The sequence below is a fragment of the Phacochoerus africanus genome, chromosome 5 (assembly GCF_016906955.1).
Source record: "Phacochoerus africanus isolate WHEZ1 chromosome 5, ROS_Pafr_v1, whole genome shotgun sequence".
NCBI classification, from domain to species: domain Eukaryota; kingdom Metazoa; phylum Chordata; class Mammalia; order Artiodactyla; family Suidae; genus Phacochoerus; species Phacochoerus africanus.
This window is the reverse complement of record NC_062548.1, coordinates 4,500,285-4,520,607: the sequence shown is the minus strand read 5'-3', so window position 1 is coordinate 4,520,607 and position 20,323 is coordinate 4,500,285. Positions and strand designations below refer to the sequence as shown.

Genomic DNA, 20,323 nt, shown 5'->3' with positions numbered 1-20,323 from the left:
AGAGTTTCTCCCCTCCCCGGGACAAAGGTTCACGGCTCGCCTGGGTTAGGGGACAGGCCTCAGAGAATCAGGTTAAAAGCAGGTGGAGAGGTCTGACCCGTTCCAAGAGGTGCGAAACCCTGTGCCTCGAATGTTCCCTTTTGAACGGATGCCTCGGATGGTGCAGAACTGATCTAATACCGTCCGACGTTCGTGGGCCACCGGACCCGGGCAGCTGCCGGCGACGCAGAAAGGCCCTTCCAGCTGAGGCCCAAGCTGAGCATGCTCAGAAGTGGAAACGCAGCATATCTTGAATGATGGATAAACTTGTATCGGAAACTGCAGGTACTGACTGATGACACCTTGCACAGCAGGCACTTAATAAATACGAGGGGGATGATGAGGTGGCAAATGGGGAAACTAAAGGGCCTTGAAAACGTATAAATATCCATAATCAGCCTCATTTCATCTCTTAAAAAAATAAAGCTACTTCAGCATATTATTCGACTGAGATGGGAGATTTATCAATAGCTTCCTGGTTGCACGCAGACCATCTATTTGATGCCACACGGAGTGAAGGCCCTGCTAGCGTCTTTCATCATCAGCGCACTGGGAACTAAATGATCTTAAGCAAGAACTTGCAAGTTAAAAAAAAAAAAAGCTCATAAGATGAAGAGTTGCTATGTCTTTCTACACCCTTTTGCACCTCTTGAATAAATGTTGTGTCCCGAGTTTAGCTAGATCCCAGGTTAACAAATGAATCACTATTTAATTATTTGCTACGGAGTTCAGATAATCCTTCCGCCACTGACGTCGATGAGAAGCTCCAGCATCTGAGAGGAAGCCTAACTCTAAGCCCCCGCCCCTCCCAGCGCCGTTGCTCCTCCCACACTGCGCAGCCCCGGGCCTATCAGGATGCTTCGCTACCTGTGGTTCAGCCTAAGAGTCTTCTAAGAGAATGAGAAATTGATGCTTTACGTCTGTTTCCCCCCAGCTCCAGAGCATTTGTTAGAACTGGAATCAATACAGAAGGGGGATACACCCAAGCACCTTTTAATCAAATAAAGAAAAAGGACAGAAGTTAATCCTATTTTCCAAGGTAACTGGAATCCTCACTCAAGGGTTTTATGTATTTCGTTACTTTTCCTGTTTCCAATGAGCAAAATCCAAAGACTTGCGAAATCAGCTGGAGCAGAGGCTAGGCTGCAGCAGGGCTGCACGTCTAAGTTTGGGAAGAGCAGGGATGCTGAGCTTAGAGAAGGACTGAGGCGCGGTGCTCGGGTGAGGAGGACGTACAGGTGAAAACTATTCAACCATCTGTATTCCTTTTGGAAAAACAATACAAGCATTTTCTTCGCACAAAATTTTTTTTTCTGAGAGCAACCATCTAATGGCGTAAATATCTGACTTGCAGCCCAAGCTTATAGCATTGCGTGATTCTTTCAGAAATGTCCACCTCTTGGACTTAAGAGATTATCCTACTGAATGAAGTAAGCCAGAAAGAGAAAGACAAATGGCATACAAAATCACTTCGGGGAATCTGAAAAAATGATGCAAATGAACTTAGGTACCAACCAGACCCACAGAGGCGGACGACAGACTTGGGGTTACCAAAGGGGAGAGGGGTGGGGAGGGATTAATTCCGACTTTCGGGTGAACATGTGCACACTACCATACACAACACGGATGACCAGCGGGGACCCACGGTGCAGCTCGGAGACCCATACTCAGAACTCTGCGCTAACCTACAAGGGAAGAGAATCGCAAAGGGAGTTACGTACACAAATCACAAAGTGATTCCGTTTCATCACGTGTAGCATCCACACAGGGTACGCCCAAGACGAACACAACCCTGTACACTGACCACGCATCCATAACAAAGGTTTTTTAAACCTTTAGTGCACTGCCTATAAATTGCCTTGTGAAATTACCACGTATGAAATATAGACTACATGTTCTGCTTAAGCACGGAAAGCTCCAAATGAAGAAACTGTGCGGCCTTAGATAAATATCTTTAAGGTGAGAAAGGCAAGAACACCTTGAAATAATGCTTAACTAATCACAAAGCAACTCTTCCGCCTTAGATGGGTGAACCACTAATTAGTCGAGGGGACATAAAACTGTCATGGTAGGATGAAAAGATAAAGAGAAATAAGCAGTAATTACTGTTTTATCGTCAGAGAAAGCAGAATCAAACACAGCTCAGGGAAAAGGGGGGAAAGCCCCCACAGCTCTATAGTAAATACCAGCGCTCATTAAATTAGCACTTGGAGCTAAACACAACTCAGGATGACAGTGCCATCTCGAAAAATGCATTCAAAAAACAAAAAAGAAAAAAAGAAAAACAAAACCCAACAAGACGCACGGTGAAGAGGAAGTCAGGGTGCTTTAGTGAGGGCAGGTGGCATACTGAAGAAGAATAACGTGAGGTGACGATTTTCTTAAACTGCTTCAACATTTCTAATCCAGCCTTACAATAGCTGTTCTCGAAGGACTGGAATAGGTCGACCGGACTAAGTTATTCTTTGCAAAGCTTAACTGGTATGTTTAATACGTAAACGGTACCAACGCGCGTCACAAGCGGTACGTGCGAGTTTGGAACGACTCACATTCTGCTGCTTGGAATGATCTTGTGCCCTTCTCTGAACCAGGTCACTTGAGGTCTGGGGCAGCTGGCGATGGGCAGTAGGTTGAGGACAGCTGCGTGCCCTTGAGAGACTGTTTTCCTCTGCTCTGCATCCATGAAGTTCCCCATATCTGCACAGGAAAAAAATCGGACCTCTTCAGTTGGGGGGAACTTTTGAGGGGGACACAGGTCAAACACGGCGATAACTGTGTTTTACTGCAAAGTCACCACCGTTGCTCTAATTAGGCAGTAAGACAAGAGATGAATGGTAATGCTGATGAGTGCAGATCTGGGGGTGAAGCGGAGCGTGAGGCAAAGCCACGGGCCGCCCAAGTGCCCAGGAAACGCATCCATCAGCAGAACTTCCTGCTCTCTTCCTGCTCGCTGTGGCAACACGATGAAACATTCGCAACCGATTTTAATATTGAAATAAACGGTGGGAAAGCATCCTCGTGCCACATGAAGCGTTTGCTCAGCAAGAATAACAACATCCTTTTAGACATCTCCTGGCTCCCAAATCTCTCGAGCTGGTTCTACCCAGGCACTTGCTGTGGTCCTGCCCAGTTTCTTCTGTTTTGGGGGTGAATGCTCCCCAAAAGATGTTTTGGGAGAAATATTCTGAAACCATTGATTCATTTTTAAAGGGTTCTCTCAACCCCATACTACTGACCTAATATGGGACAGGCAGGTTTGGCTCCAATGTTTGTGCTACTGGTTTACAATATTTAAAAAAAAAAAAAAAAAGGCCTCCCAGGAGAAACCCCAGCCATGAGAATGTGGGTACAAGCGGCCAATTTTAAATTAGTCCCACTGGAAAGTTTTGAAAAGTTTCGTATTGTGATTAGGTAGAGACACGTGTGTGTACACACTGAAAAGGTATAGACAGGACATTTCCGTCTGAATGCACTGAATGCATACAAAGTGGCAGGAGATCATCAAAGATCTCTATTGTCAGTAGAGGTGTGATTCAAAGGAAATTATTTACTGTGCTACAGCAGCGTTGAACAGTCTAGGAAAAAAGATGAAACAAACTAATGACACAGATTAGAAAAAAATTTAAAAAGTTTTTTAAAATTAAGTGAAATTTGCTATTAAAGCGAAGGAGAAAAGAGAGGTAAGAAAATCTACTGCTGGAGATAAAGGATAGAAACAAGGAAATACATCATTCAAAAGGGGGAGCTCCCGTCGTGGCTCAGCGGTAACGCACCCGACTAGTATCCATGAGGACGCGGGTTCGCTCTCTGGTCTCCCTTAGTGGGTTAAGGATCTGGCATTGCCTGAGCTGTGGTGTAGGTTGCAGATGCACCTTGGATCTGGCGTTGCTGTGGCTCTGGTGTAGGCCGGCAGCTGTAGCTCCAGTTTGAACCCTGGCCTGGGAACTTCCCTATGTCTCGGGTGTGGCCCTGAAAAGGGGAAAAAAAATAAATAAGGAAAAAGCCTAAAATTTTATTATATAAACTAGAATTTAATATATCGTAACAGATTCTAAGTTTATTCAAATATGTTTGGGGTACCGATAATAATATTTTATTTATGAATTATGTTTTCAATTCTTCAACTGAAGAAAAGTTCTGAATTACTCTGCACATGGGTTTAGTTGAGTGGCTTCACCACCACAAGTCAGAAAAATGTAAGCCTTCCTAATCATTAAAACCATAACTAAACATGCACAGCATCAGCACGTTACCCAGTCACCAGCAAATATAGTAGAAAAACAGAACCACCAGGAATTATTTTATTAAGCAGTAACGCTGAAAAGTACAAGCCTTAACTGGGGTCAAATAACTAATGAGAAAATGCTGTCGTCACTGGCTGCCAGAGCTCTTCAGAGTTCTCTAAAGTCTATTATGACATACTAATATGTAATTAAAATTTCTTGACACTTTGCGCTTTCTTTTAAATGAAGAGACAGGTCTGGCCGTAGATTAAAAAGACAACGAAACCAAGAGGCCATCGGAGATGGACGCTGCCCGCAGGGATTTTGAACTGGGAGGGTGTTAAATGCTTTGCACTGGCCACCTCCCCTCCCCACACCCCAACCCGGGCTCCCTGCCTGCGCACCACCCCTTCCGTTCCTCTCCCCATTCCCTGTAGCGATGGGTACTTTCTGCTGTGCAGCCAAAGCGCTGCTAAACCAGTCATCGCCGGAAAGAAGCAATTACAAATGGATAAGAGGTTATCGAATTAGGCTTCATTTTGTGATTTTTAAGGACATGTGAATGGGAAAATAATAAAAGCTAAGAACGGCTGATTCACAGAACAGAAGGCGCCGTTCTCATATTCACTAGACTCTCCAGGGTGCCTTCCAGGGCCCTTCATCTAGGGAACTACGGAAAAAAGTAGCGTTTACCTCATTCACCCGCTCAGCATCATCAGACCAGCCACACCAGCTCTTTACTTCTCTCTCCCCCCAATTTTGGCAATTAGACTATTCCCAATAAAACCCAAGACAGAAACCCAGCTTCCACCGCGGTGAAAGGAGGTTTTGATCAGCCTTGCACAGACCCTGTTTTGTTCACATTTGTAGATCGTCTCACTGTGCACGTACATGCGACTTGAACTTCTGATCTTCTTTGCAAGAGCGCTCCCATTCTGTTCCGAACCACGCAGCGGTAAAACCCAGCATCCAGCCTCTGCAGAGACGGAATAACATACCTGCCAACACCAAGAAGCAGTGTTAATGCCTCCACGTCTGGACAGCCTCACCATCTCATCTACGAGGTGCTCAACCGATATTTTTGATAAGCTAACATCTATGCCATCCTGTCCCGACCCACGCACGTACTGCAACTGCAAATTACTTGTGAGATCACTGCATTGCTATCTGCTCTCCAACTCGGCTGTAAACATCCCGTGTAGCTCGGTTCTGGACCCGTCGGATTTATCACTGTACCCCTGTGCCACGCCCGCAGCAGGTATCGCGCGTGACTGCTTGAATGAATGAGAAATGTTGGTAGATGAACGTCATCGCACTAAAACCAGACCTTTCAATCTGTATGTTCTGGTTTTCTCAGGACTTGTAAAAATTATTTCCGGAACTGGCAACGGTTGAATACAATGTGTTGTGTTGCTGTGCATCAGAGTTCAAACAACGCAGGAGGAGATACGGCTGGCATCAGTGACACCTCCTCGGCCCTGCTCCCCCCTCCACTCACAACAGCGAGCAGACGTCTAACGCCTTACACACGTCCCTTGCTTACTCCGCAAATGGCCTGGCGTCAACTTTAAAAACTTTCTTGAATGACTAAAAGGCCATTTCATTTGTATTTTCCACTCCTGCGCCTGTTAAGTAACCATCCCTCACACCAATGCCTTTCTAAAAATGTCAGTAAAATTTTACAGAGGGGAAAAAAAGAAGTAGTTAGAAGATACAGATTCCATAAAAGCCTTTGCTTAGGTGTACTGGTGGTTTTATAATGCAGGATTTTTTTTAAAATCCATAAACAAGCAGGACATAAAAGCGAAGGCCACCCGAAGGGGGTCCTACACCTCCAGAGCTCAAACCTTTCCCGCTACTTAGGAGAGCACATTCATTGATTTTTAGGCCATGTTCACCCAAAATCAAGAATGAGTCTTGAGTCCTGGATACTTTTCACACATGGGAGGGTATCTATCATAAGAAAGAAAAAGAGAGCTAAAATCCAATCAAAGAGTAGCCTCCTTTCTGAAAAAGAAAACAGAGCGATGCTATCCTTTTCTTAAAAGATGCTCTGGTTATAGCTGTCTTCAATTTTAAAGTATTTCCTCGTATAAAGTATAATCAGAGAAACTTGAAAAAATCAACTAAGAGACGTCAAGTACGCGTTCCCCTAAGCGTACCTTGAAATCACTTATATTCACCTAATGGCTCATCTTTTTATTCCAGTGTGTCCAGTTGGTCAACATGAAAAAGGAACTGACAGGCATAATTTTTTAAGTGAATAAAACATTTGGACAATACAGGTAATTCATTATTAAGCAAATATTAATCAAGGTATGCTTCTCCTCTGATAACCACCTTGAGAGTCCACTGAAAGTTTAATAAAATATTTCATGAAAAAAATACTGCTGAGTTTGGGCCTTCAAAATTTTATTCCTTTCTGAGGAATGGTTTCTCTCAAACAAAAAAATTAATTAGTGAAGACAATCAGAACAATACCAAACTACGCACGCAGAGGCAATGCCATTCATTTAAATTACCAATCAAGACGGGAAGGATCAGCCGTTTTGATTATTACATACTGTGATTAGAATAAGGGGGAGCTTCTGAGATCAGGTTAAAACAAAGTCACGAAAACGTTTGGGAAAAGAAAGAAGGACACAAGTTATTGGAGTGCATGTCTGAAAAACCCTAAGAACAGTTTCATCACTGCAACACAACCGTATTTATATGATTGTTATCCAATCCACTTCTCCTTTTTTGCAGTTTCCTGAATGGATTTTCTTCTGAATTTCTACAGCAATCCTATGTACTAAGGAACAAAAACGGCACTGCCTTCAAACAGTAAAGGAGAAACAGACACAAAACTGAATATTAGGCATATGCTGTTTTGTATCGTCTCTTTAGTCTAATGTCTCACCAGGGAAAAAAAGATACCAAAAACTTGCAAAGTAATCCACCTATTACAGGGAGCCCTACACAAATTATGCGCATCCAACAGATGGGAATATTCACTGCAAACCTATTGTTTATAAACACACGTTTTTAAGCAGAGAAAGTTTCCTGGCTCTTTATAAGAAAGTATGATAAAATCTTAGCACCATATGCCACTAAAATATAGAAAATGCCTGCTCCCATTTCAAATAAGCACAGCAGGGAATGTTTGTATTTGCTGTGTCAAAGCAGAATATACTAGACTAACAGAACGTTTTCCGGGGCTAGTTCATTATCAAGAAGCGCAAATCAAAGAAAATCTAACACAAAATCACAAGAAAACCAAGGGTTTAAAAGTCCATTTCTCTGCAAATCAAAACTACCACGAGATACCAGCTCACACCAGTCAGAATGGCCATCATTAAGAAGTCCACAAATAACAAATGCTGGAGGGGGTGTGGAGAAAATGGAACCCTCCTGCACTGTCGGTGGGAATGTAAATTGGTACAACCACTATGGAGAACAGTATGGAGGTACCTTAGAAATCTATACATAGAACTTCCATATGACCCAGCAACCCCACTCTTGGACACATATCCAGACAAAACTTTCCTTGAAAAAGACACATGCGCCTGCATGTTCATTGCAGCACTACTCACAATAGCCAAGACATGGAAACAACCTAAATGTCCATCGACAGATGACTGGATTTGGAAGAAGTGGTATATATACACAATGGAATACTACTCAGCCATAAAAAAGAAGAAAATAATGCATTTGCAGCAACATGGCTGGAGCCAGAGACTCTCATACGGAGTGAAGTAAGTCAGAAAGACAAATACCATATGATATCACTTATATCTGGAATCTGATATATGGCACAAATGAACCTTTCCACAGAAAAGAAACTCATGGACTTGGAGAATAGACTTGTGGTTGCCAAGGGGGAGGGAGTGGGATGGATTGGGAACTTGGGGTTAACAGATGCAAACTATTGCCTCTGGAATGGATAGGCAATGAGATCCTGCTGTGTAGCACTGGGAACTATGTCTGGTCACTTATGATGGAGCATGATCATGTGAGAAAAAAGAATGTATACTTGTATGTGTAACTGGGTCACCACGCTGTACAGTAGAAAATTGACAGAGCACTGTAAACTAGCTATAACGAAAAAAAATCAAAATAAAAAAAAATTCCATTCAATTGGGTTGTTGGCTTTTTTGCTGTTGAGTTGTATAAGCTGTTTGTATATTTTAGAGGTTAGGCCCTTGTCAGTTGCATCATTTGAAACTATTTTCTCCCATTCTGTAAGTTGTCTTTTTGTTTTCTTTTTGGTTTCCTTTGCTGTGCAAAAGCTTGTCAGTTTGAATAGGTCCCAATGTTCTGTTTTGCAAAGAAGTTCATTCTGTCCTTTTTTCAGGTGGCACATGTCAGTGATAGCATTTGATGTTGGTGTCTCATTGCCTGACTGACTTCACTTAGCAGGATAATTTCTAGGTCCACCCATGTTGCTAAAAATGCCAGTATTTTGTTCCTTTTAATGGCTGAGTGATATTCCATTGTGTATATGTACCACTTCTTCTTGATCCACTCCTCTGTTAACAGGCATGGCTCGAAAAGACACGTGTACTCCACTGTTCATTGCAGCCCTATTTTCAACAGCCAAGACATGGAAACAACCTAAGTACCACACTGTCTTGACAACTGTAAACAGAGGCAGAATGGTGCCCTTGGGATGGATTAGCATCCTGCTGTGTAGCACTGGGAATTCTGTCTAGTCACTTATGATAGAATATGTAATGTGAGAAAAAAGAATGTATACATGTAAGTATAACTGGGTCACCATGCTGTACAGCAGAAAAAAATATATATATGTATATAAATAAATGATTAAAAAAACGAGAAGTCATTTCTGCTCTGTAGGAGAATAACTGAGTTCTGAACTGTCACGTGGAATGGGCCAAAAGAACAACCCTACAACTTCCCTGGGAAGCAGCTGTAAGTCCATTTCAGTCTGTGAACACCTGCTTGACGAGCCCTGCCTGGAGCGGACCTCTGGCCTCCCTTTCTGCCCAGGCTCTGCACCAGGCCCCTGGCTTAGGAGACTAACCCGCTACGAGTCCTGGTGGAGGCAGACCCCGTGTTGACAGGCCACAGGCGTGAGACGCCCCACCATCACTGGACACACGTACCCTGGACTTGCAGATGTGGGGCTGGGATGCACAGGTCGGAATCTGTCCAAAAGCAGGGGCGGGGGAACCCTGGTCAGGGGAACAGTGCAAGTGACCAATGCTGCTCAGGGCCGTGGCTCAAGCAGCGGCAACCAGGGTCTATCAGGACCCTTAGGGGACTGGCTCTTGGGGTGGTTTGGCTCTGGCAGGCTTGCCGCACTCGGGTCCTGCCCAGCATCCAGCCAGCCCGATGACCACAAAAGCGACCCAGGGTCCAGGCGACAACTTCCTTTTTTGTTTCAATGAGAGAAGGTTTGTGTGGCTTGTCCTAGAATTCCCCAAAACGATGCAAAATAATTTTGGTTGATAACACCTTAAGTTACTAGGTACTTGCCATGGTCACAGAAAAAAACTGATTAATGCCTCACTGAATCATCTGTTTTTTAAAAATCAGGGCTTCCTGGTTAACCACCAAGAATCATTACGTGCTAAAGAGTCACCCTCTAAACTGAGACTAACTGCCCTGTTAAAAGGAGTACTCTTGACATGAACCACTAAAATTTTAGAAAATTTCTGACAAAATACTCTGTTTTAGAACAGTTACTGTTGAGCGGTTCTTCCCAACAAGTTAGATGCTCTAAGATACAGGACTACACAGCCCTATCCTGGTTCAGAATGACGAAATCACATCTTCAGGACAGAGGAGAAAACCCGTACTTCTCCCTGGGGGACAAAATCCATAACAAGAAATTTTAATACTCATTAAAATTAGGTACAAGGTTTTTTTTTTCTTTTGGGGGGTGGGGTCCACATTCATTTTATGCCACTCCAGGTAAGACTATTCCCCACAATTTTAATTTTTTACACAGGTATGAAAATACCTATTGCGCATGAAAATAAACTGAGTTCTACAACACACTTGCATATCTTGGCCCGAAGCCCTTCCTTACCTTTAACGTGAAAAAAGAATAAAGAAAAAAAACTAATACGAAACTAAAATACCTAATCCTTCTTGGCACTACTTTTTTTTTTATGGAAACAAGATTATAAATAATTTATTTTCAATTTTATTTTTATAAATTTCCTGTATAAAATTTAAAAACAAAGCAACAATCAAAAGTGGAATGAGTCCATAGCTGGCTTTTTCCTCAAGCAAACAGTGAAGGAAAAAAAAAAAAAAAAAAAAGCCAGTCTGAAACTGGCTGAGAAAGAGATGGACACAAAAATTTGAAGATGGGTCCAGCTCACTACTAGGTCCTACACACTGAGCCAGTCGAGGGTTATGTGCTGAATTCTTTCAAAAGAGTTAATCGGTATGAAGTTAAAGTAAACAGCATGATAAAGATGGAAGTTAGCTGAAAGGAACATAAATGTTCACAAAAGTTCTCTCATCTGTATTTCATTTACTTAAAAAACGTGTATTAAGTTGAAAGCAGCAATATACAGGTCCCCGCTGGGGATGGGCTAGGCACCCATGGGACCTGTCACAGTTGTCTGGGAATAGAAACTGGAGACCACAAGCCCCCCAGGGATCAGTGGGTGTGGGGATCTGCACGCCACGAACAACCGCATTTAACCTTGACCCACATTTATAAAAACCAACCCAAAATATCCGGCGTTAACCCTGATGTGTTGCGAAGCATCTTCTTCCAGGACTGTGGTTTATGTGACTTCCTCTGAACAGTGTTTTGGGTTCATTCATTCTTCACCCATTCCTACCTTCTATTATCAAAGTGGAGGCAGAAAAGGCAAGTCACAATGGGCGAAACAGACTCAGGACGGGAACTAGTCCATCAGATCCGGCCTTAGGAGAAGATGCTCTCTCAAGTCAGGGAGAAAGGAGTTTCAGAAGAAATGGATTCGGGGGAGCTGAAAAATCCTCATTCCATCTCTGTTGACAATTCTTAGTATTGCCCGGTTCTCTAAAGACATTTATATATATAAAAAAAAAAGGCCAGGAGCATCACACCAAGAGTTAAAGTATGGGGCCACGTTAGCTTCCACGGTCGAAACGATGCCTACCCAGACAACCCGTTACATGTTACGATATTGGCGTAAGCAAATTAGAGACATGAACTCAAAAGCAAACTTGTCTCGTTTGGAAGCATTTGCCGGCAATCATGTGCCAGACTCGTGTGGTCATTCTGGCTGACGCCCTTAAGATTCCACAAGGACCCCCAGACAAATGAACCAAGCAGAATTCATTCTCAAAATCCAAACAAGATTTCTCAAAGCTCAGTGCTAATTCTGCTTCAGAAATCCTCTAGAAACAGTTCTATCTGCGACGACCACATGGAGTTGAAATGGCAGTGCATTAAAATCCGAAATACATACAAATAATACGCCCCTCTGCGGCAGGGATACAAGCCCTGGGACACGCCACGTCAACATGAGAGATCAAGATCAGGCACGCCGCGCAGACGCATGGCCCGTAAGCCCTGCAGGTCAGAGTCTTACCCTCGGATGAGGCATGAGATAACAACAGCCCACCTGCTTTCACCTGCCACGGCTCATTCCCCCTTCCTCATGAGCAGACGGACAAGAGGACGGGACGCCTTCGGAATGGGAAATCCGCTTGCTAATGCCAGGGCTCCCAACTCTGACTGTGTGATTATGGAAGAAAGGCCAACATCCGGTGGAGAGCCTGACCCCACTGTTCCAACCTTTCACATCCGGAGCCCTAGGAAAGCAGAAAAGCTACCCCGAGCCTTCAGCAGCTGGGCCTAGAAAGCATTCTACTGCTTTTAGCCCAAATGGGCAGGACCAGCTCATCAGAGCCAAAACATAACCTGCCGTTGCTATGAGCTGGGCAGTGCAGAGAGGCCAGGACCAATGGAGAGCGAGGCAGCAGAAAAGCATGACTGAAAACGGGGTTCGGGAAACTGCGCCTTAAGCGGCAAGGTGCAGGTGTGGACGGGAGCCAGGCTCAGTGTGGTGGGTTCATGAAGAAACCAACTGGCTATGTTTCACTGAAGAAAAGGGTTCCCTGAAGTTCCCAGCGGCTCAGAGGATTAAGGGTCCAGCGTCGTCACTGCTGTGGCTAGGGTTCGATCCCCAGCCCAGGAACTTCCGCATTCAATGGGCAAGTCCCAAAACAAAACAAACAAAACAACAACAGCAAAGCTCCAAAGGGTTCCCGGGGATTCCGGCTGTGGTGCAGAATCCAACTGCAGCGGCTCAGGGAACTGCAGAGGCAGAGGTTTGCTCCCTGGCCCAGTGCAGTGGGTTAAAGGACCTGTCATTGCTGCAGCTGCAGCACAGGTCACAGCTGTGGCTGGGATTCAGTCCCTGTCCTGGGAACTTCCATATGCCATGAGGCAGCCATAAAAATAAGAATAATAAAACTAAAAGGGTTTTCAAAAACAGGTCTTTCTTCTTGAGGAGTCGTGGACTCAGCAGATTAAAACAAAACAAAAAAACATGTAGAGGAGTCCCACCCAAAAGCTTCGTGATAAAGCACGACAGGTGCTTTGCCTCAGGGGCTTAAGCCTAAAGGACACACCAAAGGTTCAATCTGGGAAAGTCGGATGTGGCGGTGATACTGAATTTGCAGACACCCGAACACAGAGCATCTGTCCATCTGCTTAGGTCTTACTCTGTCTCCCTTAGGCAACGTTTCGCAGTTCCTAGCGTCAAAATCTTACAAATCCCTTGAGCAATTTCTAAGATCTTTTTAAGCTATTAAAATTATGTGTACATACAGTTATATAAAGCATATATAAAATACATATAAATGAATTGCATATAATTTACATACATAATTGTATTCTTTCCCAGTGTACAGAAATAGAATTGATTTTTGCATGTTCCTCATGTATCCTATAATGTCACTAAACACACACTAGACTTGCAGCTTTTTTTCAATATCACATCTTCTACGTAGACAATCATGTCGCCTTCCATAAAAGACACTTCTACATCTCCGCTTACAGTCTGGATGCCTTTTATTTTATTTATTCCTTATTGCACTGGCTAGTAAGTCCACCTCTGCCTCCTTCGGGATTCCAAATACACGTGCAATAGGCCATGTGAGGTTGTCCTGTCTTTTCGTTGTGTTTGATTCCTTTGTTTTTTTCCATTTGCCTTTCACTTTCAATAAGGTCTACTGCTGTATCTTTACTAATTTCTTCTGCGGTGCTGAGCTTGCTGAGAGTCATTCACTGTGTGTTCATCTCAGACATTCGGGTTTCCCCCTTGGAAGTTGGATTTCTGCCTTTTAATACCTTTCAAGTCTCTCGGGAACTTTGATCACAGGGGATACAGTGGCAATGTTTCAGTGTCTCTGTCTGCTCATTCTAACATCTGTGTCAGCTTCGCTTTGGTTGCAACTGATTGACTCGCTCATTATGGGTCATAACTTCCTGTCTCTTTATACACCTGACAATCTCTGACTGGATTCCAGACACTGCGAATTTTACCCCGTTTGGTACTAGACATTGTTGTTTCCCAATAAATATTCCTGAGCTTTGTTCTCCGACATTGCAAAGGTACTCGGAAACAGTCTGATCCTTTCTGGTCTTGCTTTTAAGATTTCTTAGGCAGGACCGGAGCTGCGTTTGGTCCAGGGTTAGTAATTCCCTGCTAGAGACCCAGGATGCTTGTGTACACGTTATCCAGTAAGGCCATGAAGTACGAGGCTGAGCAGCCACTTGACCGAGCCCTGAGTGAGCCAGGGGCATCAGGCTGCCACTGCTTGGGCCCTTCCTTCCCCGGCCGTGGGCAAGCTCCTCCCGTGAGAACGTGCTGATGAGCGAGCTGCTCCGTGCTCAGGCTCCTCTGAAGACGTCCGGAGCGTGCTCTCGGCTCCCTAGCGCTCCGCCTTGACCTCTCTGAGCCCCCAGCTCTCTCGGACCCGGGATGCCTCCGGGTTTCACCAGCGCTCTCCCTCTCAGCCTGGAAATCCTCTCTGAGCTGTGAGCCGGGCGGCCACGGGGCTGGAGGTCCTGCTTTTCCATCTCTCGGGCGCCACGCCTTCCGCGGCCTCATGTCCACACCTTGAAAACAACTGTTTCACAGACGTTGTCCGGGATTAGCGTTGTTTAGATTTCCTGTCTAGAATTCTCCTTTCTACCTCTCAGTGGGGTTTTCTACGTCATGTATGTTCTTCTCATGCTTATAAAGGTTATTCCCAGGTATTTAATAAATTTTATTGATATCGTGGAATTTTTCAGCCTTTATAAGATGTAAGAAAAAGTAACTTTTCCCTTAACCATTCCTATGGTTTATTGAAATAAGAAGAATAAACATCCATCAAATTTCTCCTGTTTATACTGCAGCGGAAATGGAACCACAGAGACAGATCACATAAGGAGACGCTAAGATTTTCAGTAGTTTAGAGCATCTGATTATTCCTCCCGTTTTAATCTTGTGTACCGTGCCTAGCATAATTCTTGGCTTGGAAGTTCCTGGCTATATACGTTGAATATAATTCAAGATATTTTTTTATCCTCAAGTAGAAAATAATTTGGAGTAAATATTTGCTGGGGAAAACAAAACCCAGATACAAATGTGCCTGTGACACACAGCTCTCCTCACTGAACAACGGTCATTTCCCCCGTGTAGCCACCTGTGCCTAAACATGGATGTAAGCATCAAAATGAACCCTGCAACATCTGAAACTCACCAGCGTTCATTGTGCAGTGTGTAACACAAGCAGCAAAGAAGATGCTATTTTCACTCAAAGATGGAAAAGGCGAATTTATAGTCTTTGCTTTTTTGAGCTTTAGCATTCTTATAACTGACACCAAAGGGTGGAGAGGAGGAGAAAGAGGGACCCCACTTCAGGTAGGAGAGACCTACCATTTTCCTAAAGTATCCATATTTTTCAATTTGAAACTTGCAGCAGTCTCGTGAAGGTTAGCATATGACAGCTGAAGGTACTTATTGGAAGGAAGCAGATGAAACAGTAATTTGAAAAAATAGTGTCAGGTTTTTAGACAGGTTTTATATCTTGGAAAAAATGATGACAAAATACAGTGGATCCTTGATAACCCATCTCAGTGTCTGAAGCCCTCAGTGAACAGAATATAATTTAGCACATTTAACCCAAATTGTTCCTGCTTCAGAATAACCCAATTTCTATTGAAATGGTGCTGAAGTAGCCACCTTATTTTAATGGTCGACAGACAATGCACCACCTCCTCAATCCTGCTTCAATACAACCAACAAGGCTCTGTCTTCTGGAGGACCATCTAGGGTCTGTAAACAGGAAAATGTGCTCGTGCAAAGATCACCGCAAAAGGAGCTTAACCTCCTTGCATGTTTTTAAGTTGACACCACAACTGCTCTAACATACACGAGCGTACGCAGATACAATAATGGCATAGTGCATGTTTTGGCATTTTAACAGAAAACTCTCACCTCACTGTTTTAAATGTATCCAATGGAATCTGATAAGACACTTTTGATATCCACATTACCTACTTCTTTCTTTGACACAGCTTTCACACCATTTCTTTCTACTCTTTAAATTTGAGTATCAAATTGATTTACCCCACAGAATTTCATTCCAATGTAACACATTTCGATGCCTGAAAGTTACTTATTTACTAACTATCCCACATATTTCTCTGAAATATAAATATACCAATAAATGGGAATTTAGTAAAAATTTCCTTTGACCAAAAGATTCTAAGTGCTTAAAAAATTTTCTTCTGGATTGCATGTTGTTGCCATGATTCAGAATACACAGTTAAAACAACAGATGCATTACACATTTTGAAAAATAATTACTAACCATTAAAAACTTAGAAAAGAGGTATGTCTCTTGAGTGAAGGCGGTTGGTTTTTTCTAATTATTTTACATTTTACTGAATGGAAAGTTATTTACTATTAGAATGAACAGAGTCAGATAGAAATTAACCACCAAAAGAGAAGGTGGTATTGACCACATATTTGCAGACAGTTAATTTAACTCTAACAAGTACACAAGGGAAAAAAAAAAACTAGTCGAGAAGAAGCTGATGCAGACCAGCAAGCAAAACACAATGAGGTAATAACAATGGATATGGATTTAGAATGTCAAATAATATCTTTTTGCAAAGTTAATGGAAGTGTCTTCCGAATGAACGAGAAAATATCAAGCACTAACTCTCCTACAATGCGTGTTCCTTCTGCATCAAGAGGGAACACTGATCTGAGGAAAATGAACAGACTTTTCCACCCACCCCCTCCTTCAGACCGGCCTTGGAGGGTAGGTGAAATGGAGACAACGGCGCTTCCGAGAAGAGTACTTCTCAACTGGTTTTTTATTTCGAACAAATCTGAATGTTCTAATTCCAGGAAGCGTAAGTGGGTCTGAGCCCTGGAACGCTAAGTCTGCAGCCCGGATGGATGAAACTCCCGGCCTCGCTGGGGGGATTGCTTGTAGATGCTTCTCTGCTTTGTTCTCAGAAATGCTCCTAGAGGCACAATACGGACTTGGATGACGGCTGGAGAATGACAAAGGTACGTACGGCTGTTGACAGACGTTTGGAAGAGCTCTTGGGGCCCACCTGCTCAACACACCTGAATGGAGGCAACCCCGAGAGGGGTCAAAAGCTCGCATTTCTAGGGTCACACTCTGCCCTTAAAAGAAGCGCACATGGAGTCAAGGCAAGCAGCTCTTTATGGGCTGTGTAAAGGAGACCCCTGCACGCTCAGTATTTTCAATGGTGCCTGTCCCGCGCGCCGAACAGATGGCGCCACGGCAGACTTAACCTGGCAAATGTGTGCCCATCCCTTGTGAAGTGGAAGAAACAACACGAGGCGGGTACAGATAGAGAAGGGCCGGTGGCGACACAAAGGCGTGTTTTCCAGGAGCTCAGTTTCGGAAGACATGCGTGTGGAAGCTGGAGAGCTGAAAAACAATCCCAGGGCCACGTTCCCAGACCAGGTGCACCAGTTAGAAGGCCACCCTCTCAGTTCATCGCCAAAATCCTTACTTTGTGTGGGGAAGGACAATATGCGTTCTTTTGAGACCTGCTTTATTTCTGCCCAAGGGCATACGAAACGTTGTGTCACGGAGTTTTTACGAGAATCCTTGAAGGTGGGTTTTTTGTGATACCCGTTTTACAGAAGGGACACGTAAGAGCAAACTGGTTCGATTCACTTGTCCAAAGTCAAACAGAGAAGTTGAAGAGAAGTATTTTTTTTTTATTTCATTTGTATATTTCATATCCACACAATGGAACAAAGACACTTTGCTATGCTTACAAAGTCGTTTTCTAGGGGTAATGAACACCATTCCGCTTAACCTAGTGGTATCTGCAAACCTTAATCAGACAGAATACAAGTATTTGAACTCAAGTCTTCTCCTCACAGCCCACTGCTCAGAACGGCTCTTTTTTTGTTGTTTGTTTGTTTGTTTTGGTCTATTTGCCTTTTCGAGGGTCGCTTCCCTCGGCATATGGAGGTTCCCAGGCTAGAGGTTTAATCAGAGCTGCAGCCGCTGGCCTACGTCACAGCCACAGCAATGCGGGATCCGAGCCGCATCTGCAACCTACACCACAGCTCCCGGCAATGCCAGATCCTTAACCCCCGGGGCAAGGCCAGGGATCGAACCTGCAACCTCATGGTTCCTAGTCGGATTTGTTAACCACTGCGCCACGATGGGAACTCCCAGCTCTCACTTCTAAGATCAGCTTTTGGCTTTCTTATATCCTTCTAACAACCAAGCTGCATGTCATATTACAATAAAATATAATGCTGCCTAGAACTTAATACGCTTGCTCGTGCAGTTTTTCTGCATTAGAGCATTTTAATGCTCACACTCCACCAACGAGGTACAATCGCCCCCATTTTGCAGGTATCAAAGGTGGGGCTAAGAGGTGGCTTGCCTGCTAACGCGAATTGGTAGTGAGCTGAGATTCAAGCCGAGGTCCGTTTGGCTTGAATGTGCTCTGAGCTGCTGGGATCAAGGGCTCCCGCATCCGCTGACACTCTGTCAGCACAGGCCTAACGACAGACGAGGACCGTCTACACAGGCAGGCGGACAACGCAACCGGGCAAAGCGAGTCGGGCACTACCAGGTCGGGGCCAGGGAGTGCTGGGAGCTGGAGCACCCAAGGGCAGCACTGCCCAGCGCCTGCTTCTGTGTGAGCCGCAGACCCGGCTGGCCAGGCCTGCTGCCCGTTCAGGAGGGACTGAAAAGCAGACTTTTCTATGAAATCGTACAAGAGTTAAATACTAGCAATCGGTTAAGAAATATATGCTGTGTGCATATCCACACGTACTTTTTAAACGGCTTTTTTGAACATGCACACTGTGTCCCGGCAGGCTGAATGTGGTGCCCTGAGGAGCGTATTATAGCTCCTGAGGTAAAGAGCGTGGGGGGCGGGCTACCCGCAGGCTGAGAAACTCGTTCCTCAGGTTAAAGCAGCTCCAGACAGCCAGTCCTCTTTCTTCCATGATGTAAATCAGAGCCCGGGGCTGCTGATCTGTGCGGGCTACGGGGCCTCTCTAATTCTCCACCCCACTCGGAGCCACAGCATCCAGCATGATCCTCACCGCCAATAAAAAGATCCAACGCTGGAAAGGCCTGACCCCGGCCTGGCAACTTCCCTAGGCCGCAGGCGCGGCCCAAAAAAGCAAGTGAAAAAAAGAAAAAAGCAAAATTAGAAAGACCTCAAGCGCTGCAAGGCGGGGCTCGGAGGCTCACAGGCTGGTCCTGACGCTTCCTGGGTGAAGCCCCCGTCTCGGAAGGAACCTGACCTCCAGCTTCCCCCATCTCAGTCCCAGCATGGAATGCACTCTGTCCCCAAGGCCCAGCACGTGCCCGGTGTTCCATACTTGTTTCTGCTGCTGAGGGCAGACGCCGCGCTCGTGCCCGTCCTCCCACAGTTCCACCTCTTCCCGGCCCAACGCTGAAAGGCAGCCAGGGAAGTTTTCTGTTGACTAATCAGAGCTCCAGAAGCTACTGTCCTAATGAACTCTGTTTAATCATTTATGCTCGTTAGGCCAGAACCACACGCAGTACTCGTGGGTGGAGCTGCTGCCTCAAGAAAGTACATTTCTCATGCAAAAGCTGCTTTTCGCATTATTTTGTCACTGCCTTTTTTTTTTTTTTGGTCTGGTAATTTCACTAAGGGGCTTGCTTTTATAAATATAATGACAGACTTCCTAAGTATAACTACAACCTGTATCAGAACAGTAAATCGCATTCTGATTACACGTTCAAATCCATTCCTTTAATCCTTAATGCATTACGAATTCCATCCAACATTTTGCCCCGTTGTGCTATTATAGCCAATAAGGCAACTATTCTAAACACATCAACCCGAAACGGAATCTTATTCTCAAGCGAGCAATTACTTATATTCGCTGGTGTAGGTGGTGAGCTCCCTGTCGCCGCGCATCCACTTGACCTCCAAAGGCCAGCTCCCTTCGGCAAGGCAGGTGAGGACGAGGCGGTTCCCTTCCAGGTGAATCTGGGGTAGGCCCGGCTCTGTTTTAAAATACGGCACAACATCATCTGAAATAGTAAAGAAAAAAAAAGAGAGAGAGAGAGAAAGGAAACAAATTGAAATGAAGCGCACATGCGAATGGCATGCATTCAAAGCATCCATCACTTATTTAAACAGACCTAATTTTAAAAAGTGGAAATGATGGCTATGTGGCCCAATTAAACAGCAAATTATCCTTGACCCCTAGAAACCTGCACTACCCTGGGTAATACTTCAAAAAGCTGAAGGCGGTGTGACAGGACCGTCCGAAAGCACCCGACAAGTTCATTCGAGTCATTTCCATTTAGGATTAATGTTGTTTATTGCAAACTGGGCAGTTTCGGCTGATGCGGCCTTGGTTTCGAGCAGGCGTTACCTTCTCAAAGCAACAGCCAAGGGTATACGCCTCTGCTCTGAAACGGAAACTTCCTCGCCTGACCTTTACCTGGTTAAATAAAAAGGAACGACAGTAAGCAAGACTGACACACACATACATGACATGAATTGCAATTTAGCTTTCTCTTTGTTTGCTTTTTTTTTTTGCTTTTTTTTA

General features: G+C 44.4%; 1 protein-coding gene across 2 annotated transcripts in view; it reads right to left on the bottom strand.

Annotated features, from left to right (window-relative positions):
* Nucleotides 1–19,795, bottom strand: part of SDK1 (sidekick cell adhesion molecule 1) — a 518,297-nt gene extending 498,502 nt beyond the window's left edge. For both annotated transcript variants that reach the window (XM_047779450.1, XM_047779449.1), the window contains exons 1-3: nucleotides 19,640–19,795; nucleotides 5,154–5,260; nucleotides 2,589–2,736 (exon numbers count right to left, since the gene is read on the bottom strand). In XM_047779450.1, the coding sequence (XP_047635406.1) occupies nucleotides 2,589–2,736; nucleotides 5,154–5,260; nucleotides 19,640–19,683 (299 nt within the window). In that variant the 5' untranslated portion in view covers nucleotides 19,684–19,795. The remainder of the gene's footprint in view (nucleotides 1–2,588; nucleotides 2,737–5,153; nucleotides 5,261–19,639) is intronic.
* Nucleotides 19,796–20,323: the final 528 nt, after the last annotated feature.